Below are 23,607 nucleotides of genomic sequence, written 5' to 3' on the forward strand. Positions count from 1 at the left end.
GAAATGACAAGATAAAAGAGCTGAACAGAAGATTTCAAAGAGCAGCTCGAGCAGACAAAGCCAATTACTATAATGAAATGTGCAAAGACCTGGAGTTAGAGAACCCAAAGGGAAGAATATGCTTGGCATTTCTCAAGCTGGAAGAACTGAGGAAAAAATTTAAGCTGTGAGTTGCAATATTGAAAGATTCTATGGGCAAAATATTGAATGATGCAGGAACCATTAAAAGAAGATGGAAGGAATACACAGAGTAACTGTACCAAAAAGAACTGGTCAATCTTCATCCATTTCAGGAGGTGGCATATGATCAAGAGCCAATGGTATTGAAGGAAGAAGTAAAAGCTGCACTGAAGGAATTGGCAAAGAACAAGGGTCTGGCTATTGACAATACCCATTGAGATGTTTCAACAAACAGATGCCCTCCTGGAAGCACTCACTTGGTTATGCCAAGAGATTTGGAGGACAGCTACCTGGCCAACTGACTAGAAGAGATAGATCTATATTTGTACCCATTCCAAAGAAAGGTGATTGCACAGAATGTGGAAATTATAGGACAATATCAGTAATATTGCATGCAAGTAAAATCTTACTGAAGGTAATTCAAAAATGGTTGCAGTAGTATATTGACAAGAGATCTTCCAGAAACGCAAGCTGGATTCAGAAGAGGATGTGGAATGAGGGATGTCACTGCTGATGTCAGATGGATCTTAACAGAAAGCAAAGAATACCAGAAAGATGTTTACTTATGTTTTATTGACTATGCCAAAGCATTCGATTGTGTGGATCATTACAAATTATGGATAACATTGGGAAGAGTGGGAATTCCAAGACACTCAATTGTACTCCTGAGGAACTTGTACATAGATCAGGAGGCTGTCATTCGAACAGAACAAGGGGATACTGCATGGTTCAGAATCAAGAAGGGAGTGTGTCAAGGTTGTATCCTTTCACCATACTTACTCAACTTCGGTGCTGAGCAAATAATCAAATATGAAGAAGAACGCGGCATCAGGATTGGAGGAAGACTCAATAACAACCTGCGATATGCTGACGACACAACTTTGCTTGTTGAAAGTGAGGATGACTTGAAGCAATACAGTGAAGATTAAAGACTACGGCCTGCAGTATGGATTAACTCACTGCCGTTGAGTCATTCCCGACTCATAGTGACCCCTCCTTGGGTTTCTAAGGTCACTATGGAAGTAGATTGCCCAGTCTTCCTTCCAAGGAGTGGCTGGTGGGTTTGAACCTCCAGCCTTCTGGTTCACAGTCAAATGCCTTAGGCACTACACTATTACTCCTCAATATAATGTTTTTGTTGTTGTTGTTATGTGCATCGAGTCGGCCCTGACTCATAGCAACCCCTCCTTGGGTTTCCGAGGCAGTATCACTACGGAAGTAGGATTGCCCAACAAAAATTCTCACAACTGGTCCAATAACCAGCTTCATGGTGGATGGAGAAAAGATTGAAGGTGTCAAGGATTTCATATTACTTGGTTCTACAATCAACACCAATGGAAGCAGTGGTGAAGACATCAGATGACATATTGCATTGGGCAAATCTGCTGCAAAGGACTGCTTTGAAGTGATGAGGAGCAAGGATGTCTCCTTGAAGACTAAAGTGCGCCTAACCCAAGCCATGGTATTTTTAATCGCCTCTTATGCATTTGAGGGTTGGACAGTTAGTAAGGAAGACCAAAGAAGAGTTGATGCTTTTGAGTTGTGGTGTTGGAGAAGAATGCTGTGAGTACCATGGTCTGCTGAAAGGACTAACAAATCTGCCTTGGGGGAAGTGCAGCCAGAATGCTCCTTGGAAGCAAGAATGGCCAGACTTCGTCTTACCTACTTTGGTCATGTTATCAGAAGAGACCATTCCCTAGAGAAGGATATCATGCTTGGTAAAGTGGAGGGTCAGCGAAGAAGAAGAAGGCCCTCAATGAGATGGATTGATACAGTGGCTGCGATGATGGGCTCAGGTACAGCAAGGATCATGAGGCTGGCACAGGACCGGGCAGTGTTTTGTTCTGCTGTGCATAGGGTTGCTATGAGTTGGAGATGACAGCACCTAACAACAACAACCTGCCATCTTGATTCTGCTGGTACTTTCTGAGGCCCCCCACTCACAGCCCCTGCACCTAAAGCATCTAAAGGGCAGCAGGAGGCCCTGCAGCTCTCCCCTAGCCCCTGGTCCTCTGGTCTGAGAATCTCTCCTGCTCCTGGAGGTTTGGGGGATGTCTGAAATGCCTATGGCTTGCTCTGCCCTCTCCCTAGAGCAGCTCAGCCTCCCTGAAGGTGTTTATAGGCCCAGCTGGGCCCTCTCTTCCTGGACGTTTCAGGATGTTTGATGTCAGAGCTTATGTTGGTAAAAGAGAAATGACTGCTTTCATTTCCTGAGGCCCCTCTTCCTTCTCATTCTGTTTTCCTGACTCTCATGGCTGAGCCAGGCTATTCTCTCTTACATCCCACTCCCTCTCATTCTCTTTTCCAGAATGTGCATCTGTTTGAGGGTGCAAAAACTACAAGGAGGCCACATGTTCTGACCTCCTCTAATCTCATGAGAGGAAGACAGGATTACCAGCAGTAACCCAAGGCCTATTACTGCAAGGCCAGACATGCTGCCTCCCTCCAGCCCTTTCACCAACTGTTCCTCCCAAGGCACCCACCACCTCTCTCCTGGGTTCGATAATTCACTGCAGTGGCCACACAGAACTCACAGATTATGGGGTTTATTAGGGAAGCACCAGGCTACAACTCAAGTTCAAGAAAAATGCTCAGTCTCTCTCCCAGCCCACCGTCCCTTGGCCAACAGTCTCTCACAGTCTCTTTCCCAGCAGCACTGGTCCCTCGGTGTCTCACTCAGCAATGTGTGTCTCTTGCGTCTCTTTCCCAGCAACGCCTGTCTCTTTCAGGGGCGTGTGTCTCTTTCGGCAGCATGTCTTCCTCAACCAGCAGTCAGAGAGAGTTCTGCCTCCAGGAGGCCTCCTTTTGAGCCCGGAAGGGTGATCAAACTAGCCAATCACAGTATCAGAACTCTAAGCACGTGAGAGAGAGTGGGAACCTCCCAGAACATTGTATTGTGCCACGCCCAACAGAAATAACCCAGGTGGATAGTTCCTCAGTTGCTCATAGAAAATCCCACCTTGGAGTTTACAAAGACTTATGGGTAGAAAAGCCACACTAAGTAATTTACTACACTGCAGAGGGGTAGTCTCATCTCTTCTAGTCTGTGAGCAGCTGTAGCATAGAATGCAGGGTTCTTGGCTATAAAGTCATAGGACACTGAAGTCAGAAACCTAGAGGCTATAACATCCAACTGTTTTTACAGATGAGTCTGCTGAGGCCAAGAGTGTTAACTACTTGCCTAAAGTCTCACAGCTAGTTAGAGACAGGGCTGGACTGACTCCTTCTTCAGTGCTAGCCCCCTTCCCTGTGGCTCTTACTAAAGTGGAAAGGGCAGGTCTGATGGAGGAACATAGGCATGTGAGTTTGTGTTAATACATGGGAATCTGTGGTGGTGAATATAAGTGTACCTGTGTGCATGTACCTATGTGTGTGCATGTGTATGTACACACCTTAAAACCCCCTGAGTCAAGGCCTCTATCAAGGCTTCAAATTCATGTTGCCAGGCAGTCGGCCAGGCTTTTCGGGGTCAGAGCCATCCCCTGGCAGTGCCTTTTTTACTCCCTTTTGTCTGGTGGTGCTGTGGTTAAATCATTGGGCTGCTAACTGAAAGGTCAGCAGTTTGAACTCACCAGCTGCTCTGTGAGAGAAAGATGAGGCAGTCTGCTTCTGGAAGGATTCATAGCCTTAGAAACCCTATGGGGCCAGTTCTACTCTGTCCATAGGGTCATTATGAGTTGGAGTAGACTCAATGGCAGTGGGTTTGCTTTGATTTGGTCTTCCTCTCATTCATGGCAGCAGCCCTCGACCCATGATCCTCTGGCAGGAAAGACTATAGCTAAAAAGTATGAGAGGAGGGGAAGGGCTGCTCCTGTCCAGCCCTTTTTCCTCAATGAATATAAGATCTCTGAGAGGGTCTGGAATCTCAGAAGCACCATTTACCTGATGTGTGACTTCTCAGGGCTCTAGTTTTCTTATCTGTAAAATGGGGATAATAACTGTACTTACCTCTTAGGTTAATATGAAGATTGAATGTGTTAACATCTATAAAGAACATGTGCCTAGCATGTGATTGCTGCTTAAAAGTGCTCATTATTATTATTATTATTTTAGGTACTGCCCCTAATAGAATAACTTAAACAAACCAGAGAATAAATTGTACTAGCAACACTTAGATGTCAGATATGGGGGTCCAAATTAAGGCTTGGAGTTAGGAGTGGTCAGGGAAGGCTTCTTGTAAGGGGTGGGCTTTGGTAGACAGGCAGGATGTAGTTTGGTGGAAAGGATGGAGACCTTTATGCAATAAGCTTGGTAGGAATAATGGTAATCAGGGATCTGGGTTTTAAGTTTATGGATGACAATGTTTTCCTTATAGAAAGCTTGAAGGTAGGATAGGAAGAAGTGTGTCTGGGTTGGGGGTGACACTGTGGGCTAGGGGATCCCTGTAGCCCCTAGACATCCCTGCTCAGACTGCTCACAGGGAAGCCCTACCATCACCTGCTTGCCTGGCCCCTGTCACTTTTTTGTCTTCTCTCTGGGACAGAGGCTGGCAGGGTCCTGAACCCACATCTGGGCCCCATGGAGGAGCGTCTGGCTTTGCATGTCCTTCAGCAGCAGGGCCTGGTCCCAGAGCATGTGGAGTCTCGGCCCCTCTACAGCCCCTTGCAGCCAGACATCGAGCAGGTAGGACCCAGATCTTGGACTCCAGAGTCTCTGAGCTCTGGTAGTCCTGCTCCAAGGATAGTATGGACACCCCAGAAGAACCAGCAGGGGCCTCAGGATTTGGCAAATTCCTCCTTAACTCTGTCTCTCCATGGTCTGAGAGGTCACCACTGTTGGACAATGAGGGGACCTCTTGGGCCTGGCCCTCAGGGCCTGGGGAGTGACTTCCAGCTGTCTCCTTCCTCCTCCTGTAGGCCTGGCCTCTACCTTCCCATCATTCTGAAGCCTTAGTGTTTCAGCCTAGCCTCCACATTCCTCCCCTTTACTTACCATCAGTCAGTGGTGTCTTAGAGGCCTGGCCCTCTGCTGGGTTGAGTGAGTGTTCAGACAGGGACACCAGCACCCTATGACAAAAGACCTGAGGAGCTACAGAGAGCAATCATCAGTGGGGCCAAGAGTCTATTCTTATGCAGAGGGGAGGGTGCACAGAAGGACAGCAGGTGGGTGATGTGACCTGGAAGCTTCCTGGAGTAGATGTCCTCAGAGCTGGTTTTGGAGAAGAGAAGAGAAAAATGTTACAAGCAAAAAGTTTCTGTGAAGGTACCTTTCTGAACATGCAGAAGAAATTATCCCTGTCATTTAGAACTCTGCTCTTTCTTCCCCTAGGTGGTTTGATCACCATCCTCCCCAGAGTAGCAGCATAGGTGTTAAGACTTCTGTTCTTTCATTCTCTAGCTCTCTGCCCCTGCAGAGGTTATTTAACTAAGTTACTTCAATCCCCTCTTTTTCTGTAAGAAGAAGTAACACTGGCTTGCAGAGAGAGGTAGAGTAGAGGGGTGGGCAGGTAGAATGGTTTCCAGTTGGGGAAACCTTCTGAGCCTTTTCATGATTAAGCCATGCCCTCTGATCCCTCTAGGGCTTTGTGTACACCATTCCCTGTGCCTCAAATGTTCTTCTCCTCTTCCATCTGGCATACCAATACTGCTCAGACATCATCATCTCTGAGAAGCCCCTCCTGACCCTTGATCCCCAGGCACAGGCCCAAGTCAGTAGTCTGTGGGACAGTGGGCTCACCCTGTGGTTGGCCCTGTGGTTGTCTGGTTAGGGCCCTCCCTCTTGAGCCTCTCCATTCAAGAGCCTGGCTTTTTCTCTGTCCTGTTCCCCACGTGTTTGGCACAGAGTAAGTGTTTAGTAAAAGTTGGTTGAAAGAAAAGAATGTTGAAGAGAATGGGGTCATGTCTCCACAGGGAAAGCTACAGATGTGGATTGACCTGTTTCCAAAGGCCTTGGGGCGGCCTGGACCTCCCTTCAACATCACTCCACGGAGAGCCAGGAGGTGATGAGCTGGGGGGCAGAATGATCACAGCCAGTTATGGGTGGGACTAGGAGGTCACTCTGTGGCCAGGCTTTGGGGCTTATGGGCTGCAGGATACAGCTCTGGTGTGGGCCTGGCCAAGTGTCCACCCAGGCAAGCATCTGAGTCTTGTGGGGCAAGCTGTAAGCTTCTAGGATTGCCCCCTGCTTCTGTGGGAGATTTATGTAGATTTGCATCTTTGTTCTTCTCCCTAGGTTCTTCTTGCGTTGTATCATCTGGAACACCAAAGATGTGATCCTTGATGACCTCAGCATCACAGGAGAGAAGATGAGTGACATTTATGTGAAAGGGTAGGGCGCCATTGTCTTTCCCATTGGTCTCTGGGCCTAGCTCCATGGGGTGTCCCTTGCTCCCTATTGAGTGGTACCCAGTGTGTGTGTGGGTCAACAGAGAAAGGAAAGAAGGTCTCATGGGGGTAGTCTGCCTTTGGGGAGTTGTTCTTCCATCAGATTTCTTCTTCAGCAGTTATCTTTGGGTTGAACTTACTGGGTTTGAGGATACCTTCAACAGTGGCTGAGAAGTTAGAATGCTTTTAAATTTATGAACTATTTAGTGTATCATGGGGACTTCTTGGAAATTATTTGCATTATCATTTACCAAGTTCAGTTACCTTCTTAATTATTCTGTTTGCCTAAGTTGAGGATACATATTGTGGTGGAAACCTAAATTAGAAATGTTCTCTAAAACCACACATCTAGTTGGATGATCGGCTTTGAGGAACACAAGCAAAAGACAGATGTGCATTATCGGTCCCTGGGCGGCGAAGGCAACTTTAACTGGAGGTTTATTTTCCCCTTTGACTATCTGCCAGCAGAGCAAGTCTGCTCCATCTCTAAGAAGGTGAGTATGGTACCTGTCCCCAGTGGTACTAGTCACAGGGCTTTCTAATGTCAGTGTGATTGCACCACCACAGTCACTGCCGTGCCACTGTTGCACCTCACTGCCACCCCACCATCATTCGTGCTACTGTTCCTATCACCTCACAGCCACCACCCGGCCCCATCACTGTATGCCACTGTTCCTACCACTGCAGTGACACCACCACCATCATTGTCCCCTTATTGTGACTGGTGGAGACGTGGACAAAGAGTCTCAGAAAGTTGAAACTTCTATATTTTCTACCAGGTAGGAGAAGAGAGAACTTCCTGGCAACATGGTGGGTGGTTTGAGACAAATGAAAGGTGGATCAGCTGTTAGACTCAATGAGAGAAAGAGAGAGGGAAAGGGGGAGATGCTCACTGGTGGTACAGATGGTACAGGTGGTCCAGTTGGGGTTGCTGATGAAGAATTTGGGATGGCTCTGTACTGGCAGTGATGTGGTGGCACTGGCAGAGAAGGAGAGAGTTGGATTGGTCTTTGGTATGAGTTCCAAAGGAAGAGGAAGCTGGAGGATTTGTAGAAGAGAAGGGTTAGCCTGAAGGCCCATGGGATTTGGACTAGGATTTAAGAAAGAGAAGCCTACGAGGACTGCTAGGAGCTGAAGGGGAAGTAAAGTGGGAGGGTGGGAGGGCTGCAGAGTTGGGAAGTTGCATGTGATCAGGAGAGAGGGAAGAGGTCAGAAGAGGTCATGAAACAGTCCAGGTGGTTCTGAAGTCAAGAGGGTGAGAGGAAACTGGCTTGGCCTGGGACCTGCTGGCACTGTCCCAGGCCAATCTAGTTTCTCTGTGGAAGAAGGGGCCCTGGGAGGTGGGGTGGAGCCGTGCCCTCAGCGGGGCTCCAATTATCGGGTCTGGGTGAGAGGACTGAGTCTGGGGGTGGGGTGGGGTGGAGGCATTGCACAGCCTCTGGGCTCCCTAGCCTGCATAGAACCAGTCCTTTGCCGGGGGCTTGGGGCCTCTGGCAGGCAGGCTCTCCAGGGACCCCATTAACCAGACGAGACTGTCGTAAAGCACAAGGTCTCCTTTCATCCGGCAGCTTTGAACCACCGCTGGTTGCCCAGGCTGGCTCCCCACCTGGAGCCCAGCACACCCACCAGGCCCTGCCTGCACGTCAGGCACCCACCCTGCAAATAAACAGCTAGTAAAAGGGCCCAGGCCAGGAGCGTAATGAGCGGCTGGGACCTGGGGGGGCTCGTTCCCCAGGCTGGAGCCCCAGCCCAGCTGCTCCCACCAGGGGCCGTTTGAACCTCTGGCTCATTACCGAACCAATAAACCGGCAGCCAGGAGGAGTGGAGATGCCGACTGCCTGTGCAGGCAGCCCATGGAGCTGGCCATAAAAGCCCTGCCAGAGGAGGGAGGCACCTGCAGGAGGGCTGGGGCCTGGCCAGCCCGGAAAAGGGGGAGGCCCCAGTGGGAGTTGGGGAAGAGGGGGCCAGCCTGGGGACCTGAGCCCCTTCACCAACACAGGCAGCAGACCAGGCTGCATGGTTTGCAAAATGACCATTCCTCATGGAACAGTGGTCATGGTCTTAATCCAACAGCTTGGTGGGATCTGGGTGACATGACTCTGAGTCTATGGCCTTGGTGGCCCTGACTGGGAAGCAAGGCTATGTCTGCAGAGCAACCACTGTCCAGGCAAACCTGGTGTTCACAGTTCTCCCTGACTCCCCATGGAGTATGTCCCCCAGGGACTTGGGTCCAAGACCCGGTTCTGACCTTGTGGGAAAGCCCCAGTAACAGTCATTTGGGTCAAGTGTGGGTGGACCCAGGGCAAACCCAGGCCTCTGCATCGTGAGCTTCACATCCTTTTAACTGTTCTATGAGGTTTCTGTGAGGAGAAACTCAAGAGGCCTTTACCCAGGGGAGGGCAGGGGCTGGTCTGAGGGAGGGAGCATGGGCTCTGCACTAGGAGGTAGGTGGAAAGAAGGGGTTCTCCTCTCCGTTTGGCAGGAAAGTTGTCAGTTTCCCAGCACTGTGGACTTTTAATCCCTCTGGCCAAGCTCTTGGAGGTGATGGTGGAGTAAATGGTGAGGGAGGAAGTAGGGTCATTGCCTCCCAGTGCCTGCTTCTTACAGAAGTGTGTTAGAAATCCTTCTGATATACCAACATAAGGAAAGGGGTCCCTAGTTTCTCAGCCAACCCATCCTGACCCTGAGATCATGGGAGCAGAGCAGACTTGAGAGTTGAGAGCAGGGATCTGGGACCTGACTGTCCATGTTTGAATCCTGGCTGCCTTCTTAACTGTGAAGGCCTGGACCAGTTACTTGCATTAGTTTCCTCAGCTGTAAAGATACTGTACCCCTCAGTGGTTATTGAGAGAATAAATGGGTTCATATTAGTAAAATACTAGCATACATAGGAAATATGATAGTATTATTAGGAGCTATCAGATCTTGGGCAAATTGCTTTAATGTCCCTAAACCTCTTTTTCATCATCTGAAGAGGGAACTGGAAAGATTAAAAAACAAAATGATTAAAACAGTCATCGTATGTGATGTGAGTCTGCCTGATACCCTTCTGGGCCCTTGAAACATTGCCCTTAGAGTCTCCCCTTTGCCATCTTCCTGCCAGGACCCTAGCTCTGGCAAGACCCCAAGGGATGTCCTATTCTATGCCTCCTCCAGGCAGCCTTCCATGCTGGAATGGACCACTGCTTCTCTCTAACCTTGCATTCCTGCTTCCTCCTCTGCTTTTCTGGGCCAGGATGCCTTCTGGAGGCTGGATAAAACTGAGAGCAAAATCCCAGCGCGAGTGTTATTCCAGATATGGGACAATGACAAGTTCTCCTTCGATGACTTCCTGGGTGAGCACTCTTTCTGCTAGCCCCATTCTGCACAGCAGTGGCTGCTTCTGGAACCCTTGCCATATGTGTGCCATTCTTGGGCCCTTTGGGAAGCCTAGGCAGCAGGAGCAGCTTGACTTTCTGCTCCCAGTGTGGCATGAGGTCTGTGACTCAGTGTGACCAGAGTGGCCACCCATGGTCACTTGATGGGTCAGATGATTGGGGTCAGTCAGAGAGGGAAGGAGAGAGGGAAGCACAGGTGGAGGTGTGCTCTGGCTGCCTGGCCTTATGCCCACAGCGTGGTTCACTCCCACCACATCAGTCTGTCTCACACATTGAGCTGGACAAGTAAGGGGATCAAGTCACTCTTTATTCCTGTACCTGAGTGATTGAAGGAATGAGCAGATAGTTCTCCATCCTTCAACCCTCATGCAGGTTTTGGGATAAATGGCCATGCTGAAATCTTGAGCTGAGAGCAGGAAGCCCTTGTGTGGGTGGGACACAGGGCTGAAGAGGAAGGCATTGCATTGGGCCAGCAGGCTGGGGCTGTGAAAGTCTGGGGTTAGTAATAAATCAAAAAAACCACACTCACTGCCGTCAAGTTGATTCTGACTCACAGCAACCCTTCCTTGGGTTTCCCAGGTGATATCTCTATGGAAGTAGATTGCCCCGTCTTCTTTCTGAGGAGTGGCTGGTGAGTTTCAACCAGCAGCCTTCTGGTTAGCAGTCAAATAGCCCTGGTATAACTGTAAAAGTGAACCCATGAGAAAGGCAGCCTGGCAAGTTAGGAATTCTGGGCTCTAGTTCTGCTCTTGGGAGCTCTGGTAGCATAGTGGCTAAGGCACTTGACTGCTAACCAGAAGGCTAGTGGTTCAAACCCACCAGCCACTCCCCGGAAGGAAGATGGGGCAATCTACTTCCGTAGTGATACTGCCTTGGAAACCCAAGAAGGGGTCGCTATGAGTCGGGTCTGACTCGACAGCACATAACAACAACAACAACAACAGTTCTGCTCTCTCTCTTGGGAGCAGGGTGGCCTTGGATAAGTCACTAAAGCTCTCTTTAGGTGACCCTTGATTTCAAAAGGTGAGGTGGTCTTTGTAAGCCCTTCTGAGGAGGTCTTCCTCCACCTCCACACCACAGCTGGCTGGTCACCTGCACACACACGACTGGGAGCTGCTCAAAGACTTCATTTCAGAAGAGTCAGGGTAGAAAAATAATGACATCAAATATAACTTTTGTTATTTTACTTACTATTCCGGGGTATAGAATTCATGTAGAAAAGTTAGAAAATACAGGTAAGCAATACCCTCTCCCCTACATTTTATTGTGATCTTACCACTGAGAGATAATCTCTGTAAACATTTTGTCATATATTATTCAGATATATAAACAAATGTGTGTCACATGTGTATTTTGTATATACACATATACATGCATACATATATGACATATATAGCAAAATAGGGTTATATTACACATATTAGTGTATCCTTTGATTTTTTTAAAAACGATATACTAAGAACATCTTTTCTAGTCAATAGCTGTCTACCTACATTTCTGTTTGTATCATATTTAACGCCTGCCTGATGTTCCATGGTACAGATGGACCCTGTTTGGTTAACTTATGCCTTTTTGCAGGGTATTCAGGTCATTTCCACTTCTTCCAGTGTGAGTGACACTCCTAGGCATACATCTTTGTATTTTTTGTGCATCTTCTTCTCTTAAATTAACTGTGTGTGTGTGTGTGTATACATAGAGAGAGAGAGAGGGAGAGATATTTGTTAGTCTTTCTAAATTTTAAGGGTTTTTGAAATAAATTTTTGAATTGCCTTCTGGAAAAGTTTTACTTGTTTATAATCTGAGCTATGCCGTTTGCTACTACTGTTGTTGTTGTTTGCCGTCGAGTCGGCCCCGACTCATAGAGACCCCTCCTTGGGTTTCCGAGGCAGTATCACTACGGAAGTAGGATTGCCCAACCTTCCTTCCGAGGAGTGGCTGGTGGCTACTACTGTTATCTTTTAAAAATATTTGCCAATATAATGCCTCATTTTTTATTTGTATTTCTTCATTACTTGTAAGGTAGAACATTACAAATATACTGTGTTATTCGAGTTTTTGGTGGGATTTTCTTTTTCATGGCTTTGGAACATTTATCTTTTATTATTGATTTTTCAAAGCTTTTTATATATTAAAATACATTGCAAATAATTCCATTTTTTATTTGCTTTTCATTTTTAGGGAGTGTTTTTGCCTATGAAATTTTAAAATGTTTGTGACATAAATCCATCAATATTTTCTTTATGTGATGTGGCTTTAAAAATTATTTTTAAAAGAAAAACTGCATTTTTACTGATTTGAGAACAGTATTCAAAATTGAGTTAAATAGACTCATCCTTTGTTTTTAGAAATAAAACTTAATAGAACTATTAAAAAATTACTACCTTTTAATTCCATAAGATTTCTTTTTTCCAATTTCATAATGCTTTCTAATTAAGTATTTTACTTTTTAACAATATTTATAATCTTGCATTTTGCCTTCCAGAAATAGTCTTATCTTTCCTTGCAATCTTTTCATATACATACATGGAGCTGGGATAATATTGCATATATATGGTATCATATCCTGAGTTTTACTTAAAGTTATTTTGGAACCATATTTAAAATTGAAAATAAGCATATTCATATGCATCTGAGGCATGGAGAGTTGTGGGGTAGGTGGAGAGAGAGATGAATGCAGATAATAGAATTGGACAGATGGATAGATGGAATAATAACCTGATTAATGGATAATGCAGTGCTCAAAAAGTGGTAGTTACAAATTAATAGAGTTAGGTCAGAGCAGATGGATGAATGACTAGATGGATGGATTAAGGAATGAGTGGAAAGAAAGAAAATTTAAAAAAAAACATCAGCTATTTCCAATCAGTGGAAACTCAGTAACTGAACACTCCATGCTGAAAAAGAAAAAAAAAAAAAAAAAAAAAATCTAATGCATGATATTCAAGAATTTCCCTAATTTGGCCTCAGAAAATAATTTTTAGTTTTCTCTCTCTTACTTGATCCCTTCAATACCCTAGGCTCCAGTTCCATTGACTCTATTACTGTCATGATATTGTGATTGAATTAAATGAAATCATATCAAGTTGCAGTTTTTATAGATCAAATATGCTTGAGTATCAGCATTTTCATATGATTCAACCTAATAGGTGGAGCTACCCAAGGATGTGGTGGATATAATGAATGAGTATATCAATCAATATAAAACAGTGACTCCTTGAAAACTAGGTGGGTACATGAAAAAAGTTGATGATAGACAGATACAATGGGTGTACGAATAGATTCGTACATGGTAAGATGGATAGTTGAAAGATGGAGAGCTCTATTAAGGGTGAATGAATGTGTGGGTAGATTTATAGGCATATGAATACATGAGTAGATGGATGGGGAGTGGTATAGCTCTAATGAGAGACAATAGATAGAGTGGTGGAAAGTTTCAGGGATTTGATCCATGGCTAAGCCCATGGATAGAAGTTAAGGAGGTGGCAATGAACTTTTCTTGAACCTTCCCTGCCCCAGGTAGCCCCTGTCTGACAGTAATTCAGAAACCCCTGGCCAAAGAACACCTCTCTGTTGCAGGCTCTCTGCAGCTAGATCTCAACCACATGCCCAAGCCAGCCAAGACAGCTGAGAAGTGCTCCTTAGACCAGCTGGATGACACTTTCCACCCTGAGTGGTTTGTGTCCCTTTTTGAACAGAAAACAGTGAAGGGCTGGTGGCCCTGTGTAGCGGAAGTGGGTGAGAAGCAGATGCTGGCGGTAAGTCTACTCTCCCAACCATGGTGGAGATGGGGGTGGCTCCAGAGCTTACTGTTCCTCCCTTCTCCCTCTCTCCTGCCCTCCATCTCTCTGTTTTCCAAGGCACTGTCCCTTTTGCCTTCTAATCCCCAGCCTTCCTTTCACTTGCGGCTTCCATTCTAGGGGGAAGCCTATTTAAATTGAAAGATGCCCTGATCTCATGTGCATCATGTTTATACTCTTCTCACTTGGATTGAACAGTGAGCTGTATCCAGGGACAGTGGACAGGGATCATGAGTCTCATTCAGCAGGACTCTTCTTTGCTGAAAGGTCTGCCCAGGAGTGTGGCTGGAGCAGTGAAGAATGGTCCCTTCCCTGAGTGCAGAGCAGCCTTGGAAAGGAAGTTAATTCCTAACAGTTTACTTAAAAATGGCAGCCAGCCAGGCAACCCTTAAAGTGGCCCTTGAAATAAAATACTCTTGTTATACAAAAGTTTGTAACAATTAAACAAGAAATACTAACACCCCAAAAGAAAAATGAGGGAAGGACATGAATAGATAATTGATAAAAGAAGTACACATGGCCATTAAACACTGGTGGTGGTAGGGGAGTGGTGCGGGAAGATTTATTCCTCTTAATTCCAAAAAAAACCCAAACTCACTGCTGTCAAGTTGGTCCCAACTCATAGTGACCCCTCCTTGGGTTTCCGAGGTGGTATCTCTGCAGAAGTAGATTGCCCAGTCTTCCTTTCAAGGAGTGGCTGGTGGCTTTGAACCGCCAGACTTCTGGCTGGCAGTCAGGTGTGCCGTAGGCACTAAGGCCTAATTACTAAAAGTAATTAAATAAAGAAATATTTTAAATATGATAATATTTTTGGTCTATTAAATTAGAAAATATTTTTTAAAAATAATAAGGGTCATTGTTGGTAAGGATGTAGAGAGACAGCCACCATCATTTATATCTGCTGGGGGTGCTAATTTTTTACTATTTGGTAAAGCAATTTCATAATATATTGCAAGAAATTTAATATATTTATGGTCTTTGATTCTGTAGTCCCACTTCTAAAACCTCTCCTAAAGAAATAACCAGATAAAATTTTAAAAATTAGATCCTGGGATGTTTGTGGCAGCATTATTTATAATTTCAAAGAGTTAGAAGCAACCCAAATGAACCAAAATAGTTTTTAAATAAATTATGGTCAGCCTTCCCATAGAATATTTTTTAGCCATTTAAAACCAAGCTTTAAAGAATATAATTATATGGTGGAATAGAATATATTCCCAAGTGAAAAAATTAAACTATGAAACTATATATATAGCTTGATATTTCATATACTTACAGAGAAAAAAAAAGCTATAATACATAAAAATATCAAGTGTTTATTTGCATGAAGTGGAAATATATAACATTCTCCTTTATTTATACATATCTAAGTTTTTTTATAAGAAGTATCTCAGTTTTCTATAAGGAGCATAGACTGCTTGACAACCAAAACAACCTTGCATCTTTTTTAAAAACAACTAAGGGGCCTGATGGTACAATGGTTAAGTGCTTGGCTGCTAACCAAAAGGTTGGCAGTTCAAACCCACCCAGCACCTCAGCAGGAGAAAGATCTGACAATCTGCTTCCGTAAAAATTGCAGCCTAGAAAACTCATTGGGGCAGTTCTACTCTGTCACAAGGTCCCCATGAGTCAAAAATGGACTCCATGGCATCTAACAACAATAACAAGTGGCATTTGAGGTTTATCCTGGTCTGGCTCCTGTCCAGTTCACATCAGAGCCTTTGTCCCACAGGGCAAGTTAGAGATGACCTTGGAGATCGTAGCAGAGAGTGAGCATGAGGAACGGCCTGCTGGCCAGGGCCGGGATGAACCCAACATGAACCCCAAGCTCGAGGAACCAAGGTTAGTGCCCGGCCCCTGACCCCTGTGCCCTGGGGGCCTGCACCATAAGTGTGGGTGAGTGTAGGCCACCCTACTGCATACCGTACAAGTCACAAAGCCCATAGGGAGAGCCCAGGCTTAGAGAGGGGCATGCCTCATCCAAGGTTACATAGTAAGTTATGGGGAGGTGATGATATCATTCTAGGGATCCCTGAGTTCCTCAGCTAATTCAAGAAACAGGCCCTACTGGATACTTGTTTGGAAGTTGCTGGGTGGCACAAACAGATAAATGCTTGGCAAAAATTGCTAATTGGAGTCTACCCAGTGGCACCTCAGAAGAAAGGCTGGTGATCTACTTTTTAAAAATCAGCCATTGAGAACCCTGTGGTACACTTCTGCTCTGACACTCATGGGGTCGCCATGAGTCAGAGTTGACTTGACAGCAACTGGTTGGGGTACCTGTTTTTCGTGTGCCCAGCATGTCATCATAGTACATGTATACATTATGTTATGGAACCTTCCCAACCAGGTAGCTGTTCTTATCCCCATTCTGCGTATGAGGAAACAATGTCAGCAAAGTTAAATAAGGTCATTTCACTTAAAAGGGTGAAGTTGGAATTCTCAAACTTGCTGATTGACTCTGGAGCCCAATCAAGGTTTTTCTCCTTATCAAGCTGCCTTCTTTGGCTCTTCTTTTGTGTTGGTGTGGCTTTAGAACAGTCTTCCAGCCTTAATTTTCCTATCTGTGAAATGGGGTGACCAGTTCTGCCTTCCCTACATCACAGGCCAAGCCTGTGAGTATGGGAGTCTTGAAGGCAGCTCCAGGAGCTGAAGGATGGCTGTGGGGGTTGGGCTGCACTTGCTGGGCCACCTTCTACCATCTGCTCAGTTCAAGTTGGTCTTAGTACAGGTGACTCACTTTGTCGTAATGCTATCCGAGTGCTGTGGGGCTGGCAGAGCAGTAGGAGGCAAGGCCCCTGCCCAAGGATACTGGGACCTGGTCAGAGGGACAAGAGGTCCATGAAACCCAGCGGCCATTATCAAGACACAAAATCCTGCATGTTCTTCAAGTTGTTCTTGGTTGTATGTGAGAGAAACTCGGCTTTCTGGATTTGCTTGTCACCAGTCTTCCTTCTCATGGACCAGCCCTGTGTGCTTCTAGTCTGGTGGCTTAGCTTATCTGGGATGCAGTAGAGTGTAGCTCACCTAACATGCTAGCCCTTGAAGATCTGCCAGGCTCCCAAATCTATTGTCTGTGACTAAGTGCTGGGTCAGGAGGGGAAGGGTGGCGGGGAGATGTCCTGAAAAGGATGGGCTAAGAGCTGGCCCTGGGAGTGTGAAGGGTTTAGCAGGCATAAGGAAGAGGAGGACAACACAAGTTGAGTGATGTTGTAGCAAAGGGTTGGAGAAAGAATGCAGAAGCATGTTAGGGACAGTGTTTGGGGTGGGGTGGGGGCATGAGTCTGGGCAGGCCTTAGGACAGACTATGGAGGGCCAGGGCTATTTGATCTGATATTGCAAGATGAAAGCAACATTTGGAGAACCAGCCCTGGTCAGAGGGTGCTCTCTGATCTCTGGAATCTTACTTCCAGGCGCCCTGACACCTCCTTCCTGTGGTTTACCTCCCCGTACAAGACGATGAAGTTCATCCTGTGGCGGCGGTTCCGGTGTGCCATCATCCTCTTCATCATTCTCTTCATCCTGCTGCTGTTCTTGGGAATCTTCATCTATGCCTTCCCGGTAAGCAGGCCTGATCGGCGAGGAACAGCCCTATGCTGGGAAGCCCCTGCTCTGTTCAGGGAGGCAGAGACCTGACCAGTGTCAGATCCTGATCTGCTGGGGAAGGGACAGGCCCTGACCTCTGGCGTAATGGAGAGTTAGTCTTTGTCCTTAAAGAGTTCTTCCAGTCTGATGGAAAGAAATAGACTGTATCCTCGAGGAGCCCCTGGTCTGATGACAGAGGTACAACCTCTATTCTTAGGAATTCCCCGTCTAGTAAAGGTGCCACAGTCCTACATTTGGGTAACACTTAGTCCAATGAGGGAAACTGAGTTGTTGTCCTTGTTGGGGAGACTTATCTTCAGCAAGGGCCTGGAATATGTAACCAAAGTGTTGGCAGAGGTGAGGCCCTTAGGCTGAGGTGAGGAGGAACTTTCTTGAAGGAGGCCCTTTAACTGGGTCTGGAAGGGAAGGCAAGATGTGGCTGGCAGACCAGCCACATGTTTGTGAGATTTGCACCTGCTAAGGTCCAGAGGAGGGTGAGACCTGGGACCGGGAGAGGGTCTCAACAGTGTCCATATGGAGGACATTATAGCATATATCCTGCCTCCCGTGGCCAGCTGGGTATGGGAGAAGGGGCCAGTAAGCAGGGGCCATCTTAAGAGCCTCTCACATGGCCTGGGGAATATTTGGGATGAAGAGTTAAAAAGCCAGCAGATGTCTGGTCAAGAGCTGCCGAGGACCCACAGGGACAGCTATAGTGCTCCCAGCTCCATGGGGCCCTGCCCGAGGGAGGAGGACCCAGGGCTCTGCTCCTCCTGGCTGGGGATTTTCAGCTTTTCATATCTCATAAGGGGAGCCCCGAAGAGGCTCAAGCCAACCAATGCCTCTGGACCTTCAGAGCTGGGAGGGATATAAATGTTCCCAGGCTGATGCCTGATTTTTAATGTTGTTCCTTACAACTTAAAAAAAAACAAAAAACAAAACAAAAACATGAAATGTCAAACCTGTATAAAAGTAGAGAGAATGATATAAACCCCTTGGTACCCTGATTTTAATGGCAAAGAAACAAATACCCAGAGAAGGGAAGAGACTGGCTTTAGGTGGCACAGCAAGTCTGTCTGTACATAGCTCCCAGTCCAGTGCTCTGGGCACCATGAACCTCAGTCCTGGTCAGCACCAGGCCACCGGCCAAGTTAATGGTCCCTCCCATCAGACAGTCTGCTTGGGGGAATTACTCGCATGTGAGCTCTTTGCTTTGTGAACCCTCCAAGAGGTGGAGGGGGATGTAGATAATTGCTCCCATCTTCACTGGTGATGTTTGTCTTAGGATCAGCAGAGCACACCTCATGGAGGAGGACTGTAAAACCACAAACACTTTCATTCAAACGGAGGAACAGTGGAGGCAGGCAGGGGAAAGGGGACTAAGGGAGGGGAGAGGAGTCTGTTTGCACATCCAGGCCCTGGCTACCCTCTGGGCCATAAGCAGAAAAGGAAGACTGAGAGCCAGGATGACCCGCGGGCACGTCTGCTGGCTGGGCCCTCAGAGCTGGCAGTGATTTTCTGGGGTTAGCAAAGCATGACTTCTGTGCAGAAGATCCAGGTTGTGGAGACCTGAAGTTTGTACAGTTTTTCGGGGGCCCTCTTCAAGCAAAGGAAGACAAAACTACAGATACAAGATGATGCAGGATCATGGGAGGCATGTGTACAAGTGTGCACTCTGGTGCATAAGCTGCCACAGGTATGACCTGGACTCAGGGTTCAGGCCTGAGGACTTCACCTTGATGTTTCTTCCTCTGGTTACTGAGTCATAGAAGGGGTAGTTCACATCTCCTAGTCTGTCCTTAGCCATCCTCTCATTCTGAATATATCTGGCCACCATTCAGTTAATGTTGACGTCTTTATTAAGCACCAGACATCAATTAACAAGAAAAAAGTGTCTGGGTGGGGTGGGCAGTGGTGGTGCCATGGTAAAATTCTCACCTTCCATACAGGAGACCTGGGTTCAATTCCCAGCCAGTGCACCTCGTGCACAGCTACCACCCATCTGTCAGTGGAGACTGCTGTGTTGGTGTGATGCTGAACAGGTGTCAGCAGGGCTGAAACTAAGGCAGATTAGGAAGAAAGGCCTAGTGATCTACTGAAACTCAGCTGTTAAAAACCCTGTGGATCACAATAGTTCCATCCCATTGTTCATGGGATCACCATGAGTCAGGGATGACTTGACAGCAGCTTGTGACAAGGTGTCTGGGAGGTAAGGATGTGTTGCTGGGCTGAGGCACATGTCATGGAGGAGTCTGTAGTCTGTTGGGGAGCCACACTGAAGCCAGAGAGCAAGGAACACAGGTTGTATAATCAAATGCTAGATTGTGAAGTACAGGCCGTGGAGTTTAGAGAAAGAGCCAGTACACATCCTTGCTTCTCACAGTGGGTTCTGAGGAGCATCAGTCACCTGGCTGCTAGGAAGGGGTGTTAGAAATGCAGAATCCTTGGCTGACCCTGGATCTGCTGAATGATAATCTGTATTTGGGTACATTAAGGTTTGAGAAACACTGTTGTATGTGACACAGCATTGCACTTTGAGTCAGGAGATGTGGCTGGGCACAGGCTCTATCAGAGATTTACTGGGTGACCTTGGCAAGTCCCAAACCATCTGCATATGGAGGGGGCTGGACGAGGTCAGTGCCGACCTTCATGACTGGGACTGTGGTTAGAGGAGCTCCTTCATCTTCCCTAGGGGGCTGCACACTGAGCCAAGAGCCAAGGAGAGCAGGACAGACCCAAAGTGACCTCACCATTGATTGCCCTTTCTGTGTCTTTCTACAGCGCCTAGTCAGTGGGCCCTGCCCTGCCAGGTATTTGGGTGGCAGACCCACCTTCAGGGGCCTGGGGAAGGAGGCCCTACTGCCTGGCTGGGAGAGGAAGGGGAGATTTCAGTCACTTCCAGCCTTTGATCCTTCCTTGTCCCTGGGACAGCCTTAGCCCAGACCCTGTGGGCAGGTACAGAGTGGCACTTTGGGGAAGCCCAGTCAAATGCCCTTGTCTCTTGGGCCCCAACAGCAGAATCACTCTCCTTTGAGTTTTGGAATTGTCCTCTTTGTAATACCAACCCTGCCTTCCCTCTCCAGGACTTGCATGAGGGGCTCAGATCCCTGGTGAGGGTAGGGTGGTCGGGAGAAAGAGGGAAGCCTGGGACTGAGGCCTGCCTTTGCTATAGGGCTTTGCTACAAGGTGGGCAAATCTTTTCCTCATCCAAGTCACTAAGCACCTGGCCTGTCCCAGAGCTATGAGGGACCACCAGGTGCAGGCTCCAGACCCATGTTTTATAGTGAACTTTCACCTGGCATCAGGCCGGGGAGGGGCAGAGGGCCTACTCCTACTGTCCCAAGCCAGGGCCTGGTGGAAGGACCCAGGAACAAGGCTGCTCCCTTCCAGCTGGCCTCATCTCCCACCTTCTTGGAAATTCCCCAGGGAGGAGGGTGAGGGGGCAGCCTGTCTGATTTCTCCCAGCTTCCCCCTCAAAGCCAGCTGGGAGTAGGGCCAGCGTGGGGAGGCAGGAGGCAATTTGGCAGGGAAGGAGCTGCCGGCTTTGTTTCCAGAGTTGGCTTTCCCAGGACTGTGCTGGGGAACATACTGTCCCAATTAGGAGCCCTGTGTTGTGTTGTATGTGTTTTCATGGTTTTTTGAGGGGAGAAGTGGGGAAGGGAGATTCCTGTCAGTCCTGCAGCAGGCAGGGCATAATCAAGGGCACCCCATCTCTGGTGCTGGCCTGCATGTGGGTATCCCCAGACACTCTACCCCCAACTCTTTCTCTGTCCTGGGTTCCTGTGTGAAGAGGTGTGGGGGGAGAATAATGGTGCTGCCTTTGGACCACCTGTTTGAAGAAAGAGGCCAAGGGTAAGTCTCGCCCTGGCCAGGCCTTTGGTCTCAGAGAAGTCTTCATGGCAGCTACTTTGACCATGGGAGTTTCTTTAACTCCTATTGATTGGGAGAAGACAGAGCAGGCTCAGGCCCCAGGTGGGAGGGGGAGAGTGGAGTTTCCAGATGGGTTGGGTTTGCTTGATAATTGAGAGCACCAGGCAGTGTGGAGTGTGGAGTGTGGGGCTGAGTGTGGGTGGTAGGTGCTTGAATAGCCACGTGCCTCCTTTCCCAGCCTCCTGCCTCCAGGCAGCTCTGCTGGATCCTTCAAGCCCTGTAATGGAAATAGCCACTTTAACTACCCTCATGGGGCTACCATGTGACCCATCCTCTTTTCTCCCTTTAGAACTATGCTGCCATGAAGCTGGTGAAGCCCTTCAGCTGAGGATGCTCCTGCCCCTGCAGGGGTTGTGTGGCTGTTCTCCCAGTGAGGACCGGTCTGCCTTCTCCTAGCTCAGCCAAACTCCTCCACACCGTCAAGGCCTTGATCGTACTGCCAGGGTATCTGACAGACAGATGGACTGGCATGTGTTCCCAGGCTTGGTAACATCAATTCCTGGGATCATCCTGCTTTCATCATTTCTTTCTCCCCAACTCAGCCTTTTTTTGGATCAGCTCCTATTTCAGTACAAAACAGTTTAAACCACAAAGCCGTGTTGATGTGTGCATATCTAGAGTACCTCATTGGTGGGTGACTGGGTATGGGGCTGTGCCTGGGAGGATGTGAGAAGGCAGGTTGGGGTGTGTCCATCTTTGGCTCAGCCTTCCCCAAGCAGGAGCAACCAAAATGCACTGGGTGGGGAGCCTCATGGAATTATTTATTCTACTGGTTGGGGAGTGGGGTGACTTTTGAGGCTTGGTGTCTGGTCTGCTTGAAGACCTAGCATTTCTCCTGCCTCATTCCCTTGCACCCCCCCTCCCCGCCCCTGCTCTCCTCTCTAGGACTTGCTCCTTTGTCCTTGACACATTCTCACTCGGGGATCTCCTCTTCCTTTCCCAGACTGCCCTTTGCTAAGGTAGGCAGTTACCTGTTGCTCTGGCTTCTATGACCATGTCAGGGGAGAGTTTCCACTTGATGAAAAAGGATCACCAAGGAAATGATAGGACCAGAAACTCCCCAGGCAGAGCTGTGTGCTGGGCCTCTGACTTTGACCTTGTGCCCCATGTTCTTGGGATTCTTTGGGATTCTCTCTCTCTCTCTCTGCTTTAAAGATCTGATTTGGGCACAGACACCTATTCTTGAAGTCTGAAGCATTAGCTGTTGGCCTGATGTTTCCTTCAGGAATCAGGCTAACAGGAGCAGCAGGAACGTACAGAGGCCTCTTGCCCTTCTCACCTGAGGGACTGGAGCTCAGTGAGCACAGTGCCTGGCCTATACTCCTGAGTGGCTGCCTGTTACTCAGGAGGTCTTCTCCCGTTTCCCACTGTGGGCCTGCTCCTCTGGCCCAGCCCCAAGGCTTCCAGGTGATCCTTCCAGCAGCCCTTTGCTTTTCACTGCATTCTGGGATTCCAACTGAGGTCTGCTCATCCCTACCTCGTGGATAACACCAGACTGTTTCACACAGTGTTGATGTCCTGAACCTTTCTGGGTGAAGGAGCTACACCTCAAAAACAGTGATTCTGGCTGCAGGTGTGCTGCAGGCTGGAGGTGGCCCTCAATGTCCAGTTGTTCATGGGCCTGAGAAACTTGGTAGACAGTCTTGAGACCCTGACACCTGAAGCATGGTGCCAGGTTGCCACACTTCACACAGAACATGCCAGAGGCACCAGGGTCAAAAGCTTTTCGAGGAAAATCAATCTGGAGTCTTCACTGAGAATCCCTGTGTGTGTAGAGTAAAACCACTCTTCAAACAAGATTGGAGGTGAAAGGAAGGAAGAGGTGGGGCTGCCGCTTCAGGAGGTGGTGAGCTTTTTTTAAGGATAGGGGAGAACAGAAAATATGTGAAAGAGAGAGGAGGAAAGATAGAGAAAGATGAAAGACACATGAGAGAGTATGGAGTAATTGATCGAATCAGTTTCACAAGAAAGAGGATTCACTTTTTCTTCCAGATGTGGGAAGGCAGGAGGAAATAAATGTATACAATGCAACTATTATCTGGGTTAAAAGAGTTTTAGGACTCACTGTTCGTTTATTAGTTTTTTTATTTATTCATTTGGTTTATCTTGCTGCTATGGGTTGCAGGTAATGGAAAACCCTACTCAAATTATCATAGTAAAGGGAATATAATGACTATGGAAATGGAATATCCAGAAGGATTGGCTTCAGGCAATGGCTGATCTAGTGCCTCATCTAGGTCACCATAAAAAATCTGTCTGGCTTTCTGCTACACCTCCTCAGGGTTGGCTTCTGTCTTAAGCTGGCTCCACTTCTGGAGCTGGGATTGACATTGCTCCCTGGGAACCATACAGTCACCATGCAAAAATCAGGGCGGGCTTGGATGGCCAGGAGACACTATGTCCAGTGAGTGCTGC

At 47.5% G+C, this 23,607-nt stretch overlaps 1 protein-coding gene across 1 annotated transcript in view; it reads left to right on the forward strand.

Annotated features, from left to right (window-relative positions):
* Positions 1-21,520, forward strand: part of DYSF (dysferlin) — a 273,717-nt gene extending 252,197 nt beyond the window's left edge. Inside the window, exons 48-56 of the mRNA XM_007940120.2 lie at positions 4,664-4,803; positions 6,030-6,118; positions 6,352-6,447; positions 6,856-6,997; positions 9,739-9,838; positions 13,457-13,635; positions 15,410-15,519; positions 17,091-17,238; positions 21,482-21,520. Of these exons, the coding sequence (XP_007938311.1) occupies positions 4,664-4,803; positions 6,030-6,118; positions 6,352-6,447; positions 6,856-6,997; positions 9,739-9,838; positions 13,457-13,635; positions 15,410-15,519; positions 17,091-17,238; positions 21,482-21,520 (1,043 nt within the window). The remainder of the gene's footprint in view (positions 1-4,663; positions 4,804-6,029; positions 6,119-6,351; positions 6,448-6,855; positions 6,998-9,738; positions 9,839-13,456; positions 13,636-15,409; positions 15,520-17,090; positions 17,239-21,481) is intronic.
* The last annotated feature ends 2,087 nt before the right edge of the window (positions 21,521-23,607 follow it).

The sequence above is a fragment of the Orycteropus afer genome, unplaced genomic scaffold (assembly GCF_000298275.1).
Source record: "Orycteropus afer afer isolate SDZICR_OR568_19922 unplaced genomic scaffold, OryAfe1.0 scaffold00065, whole genome shotgun sequence".
Taxonomy (NCBI): domain Eukaryota; kingdom Metazoa; phylum Chordata; class Mammalia; order Tubulidentata; family Orycteropodidae; genus Orycteropus; species Orycteropus afer.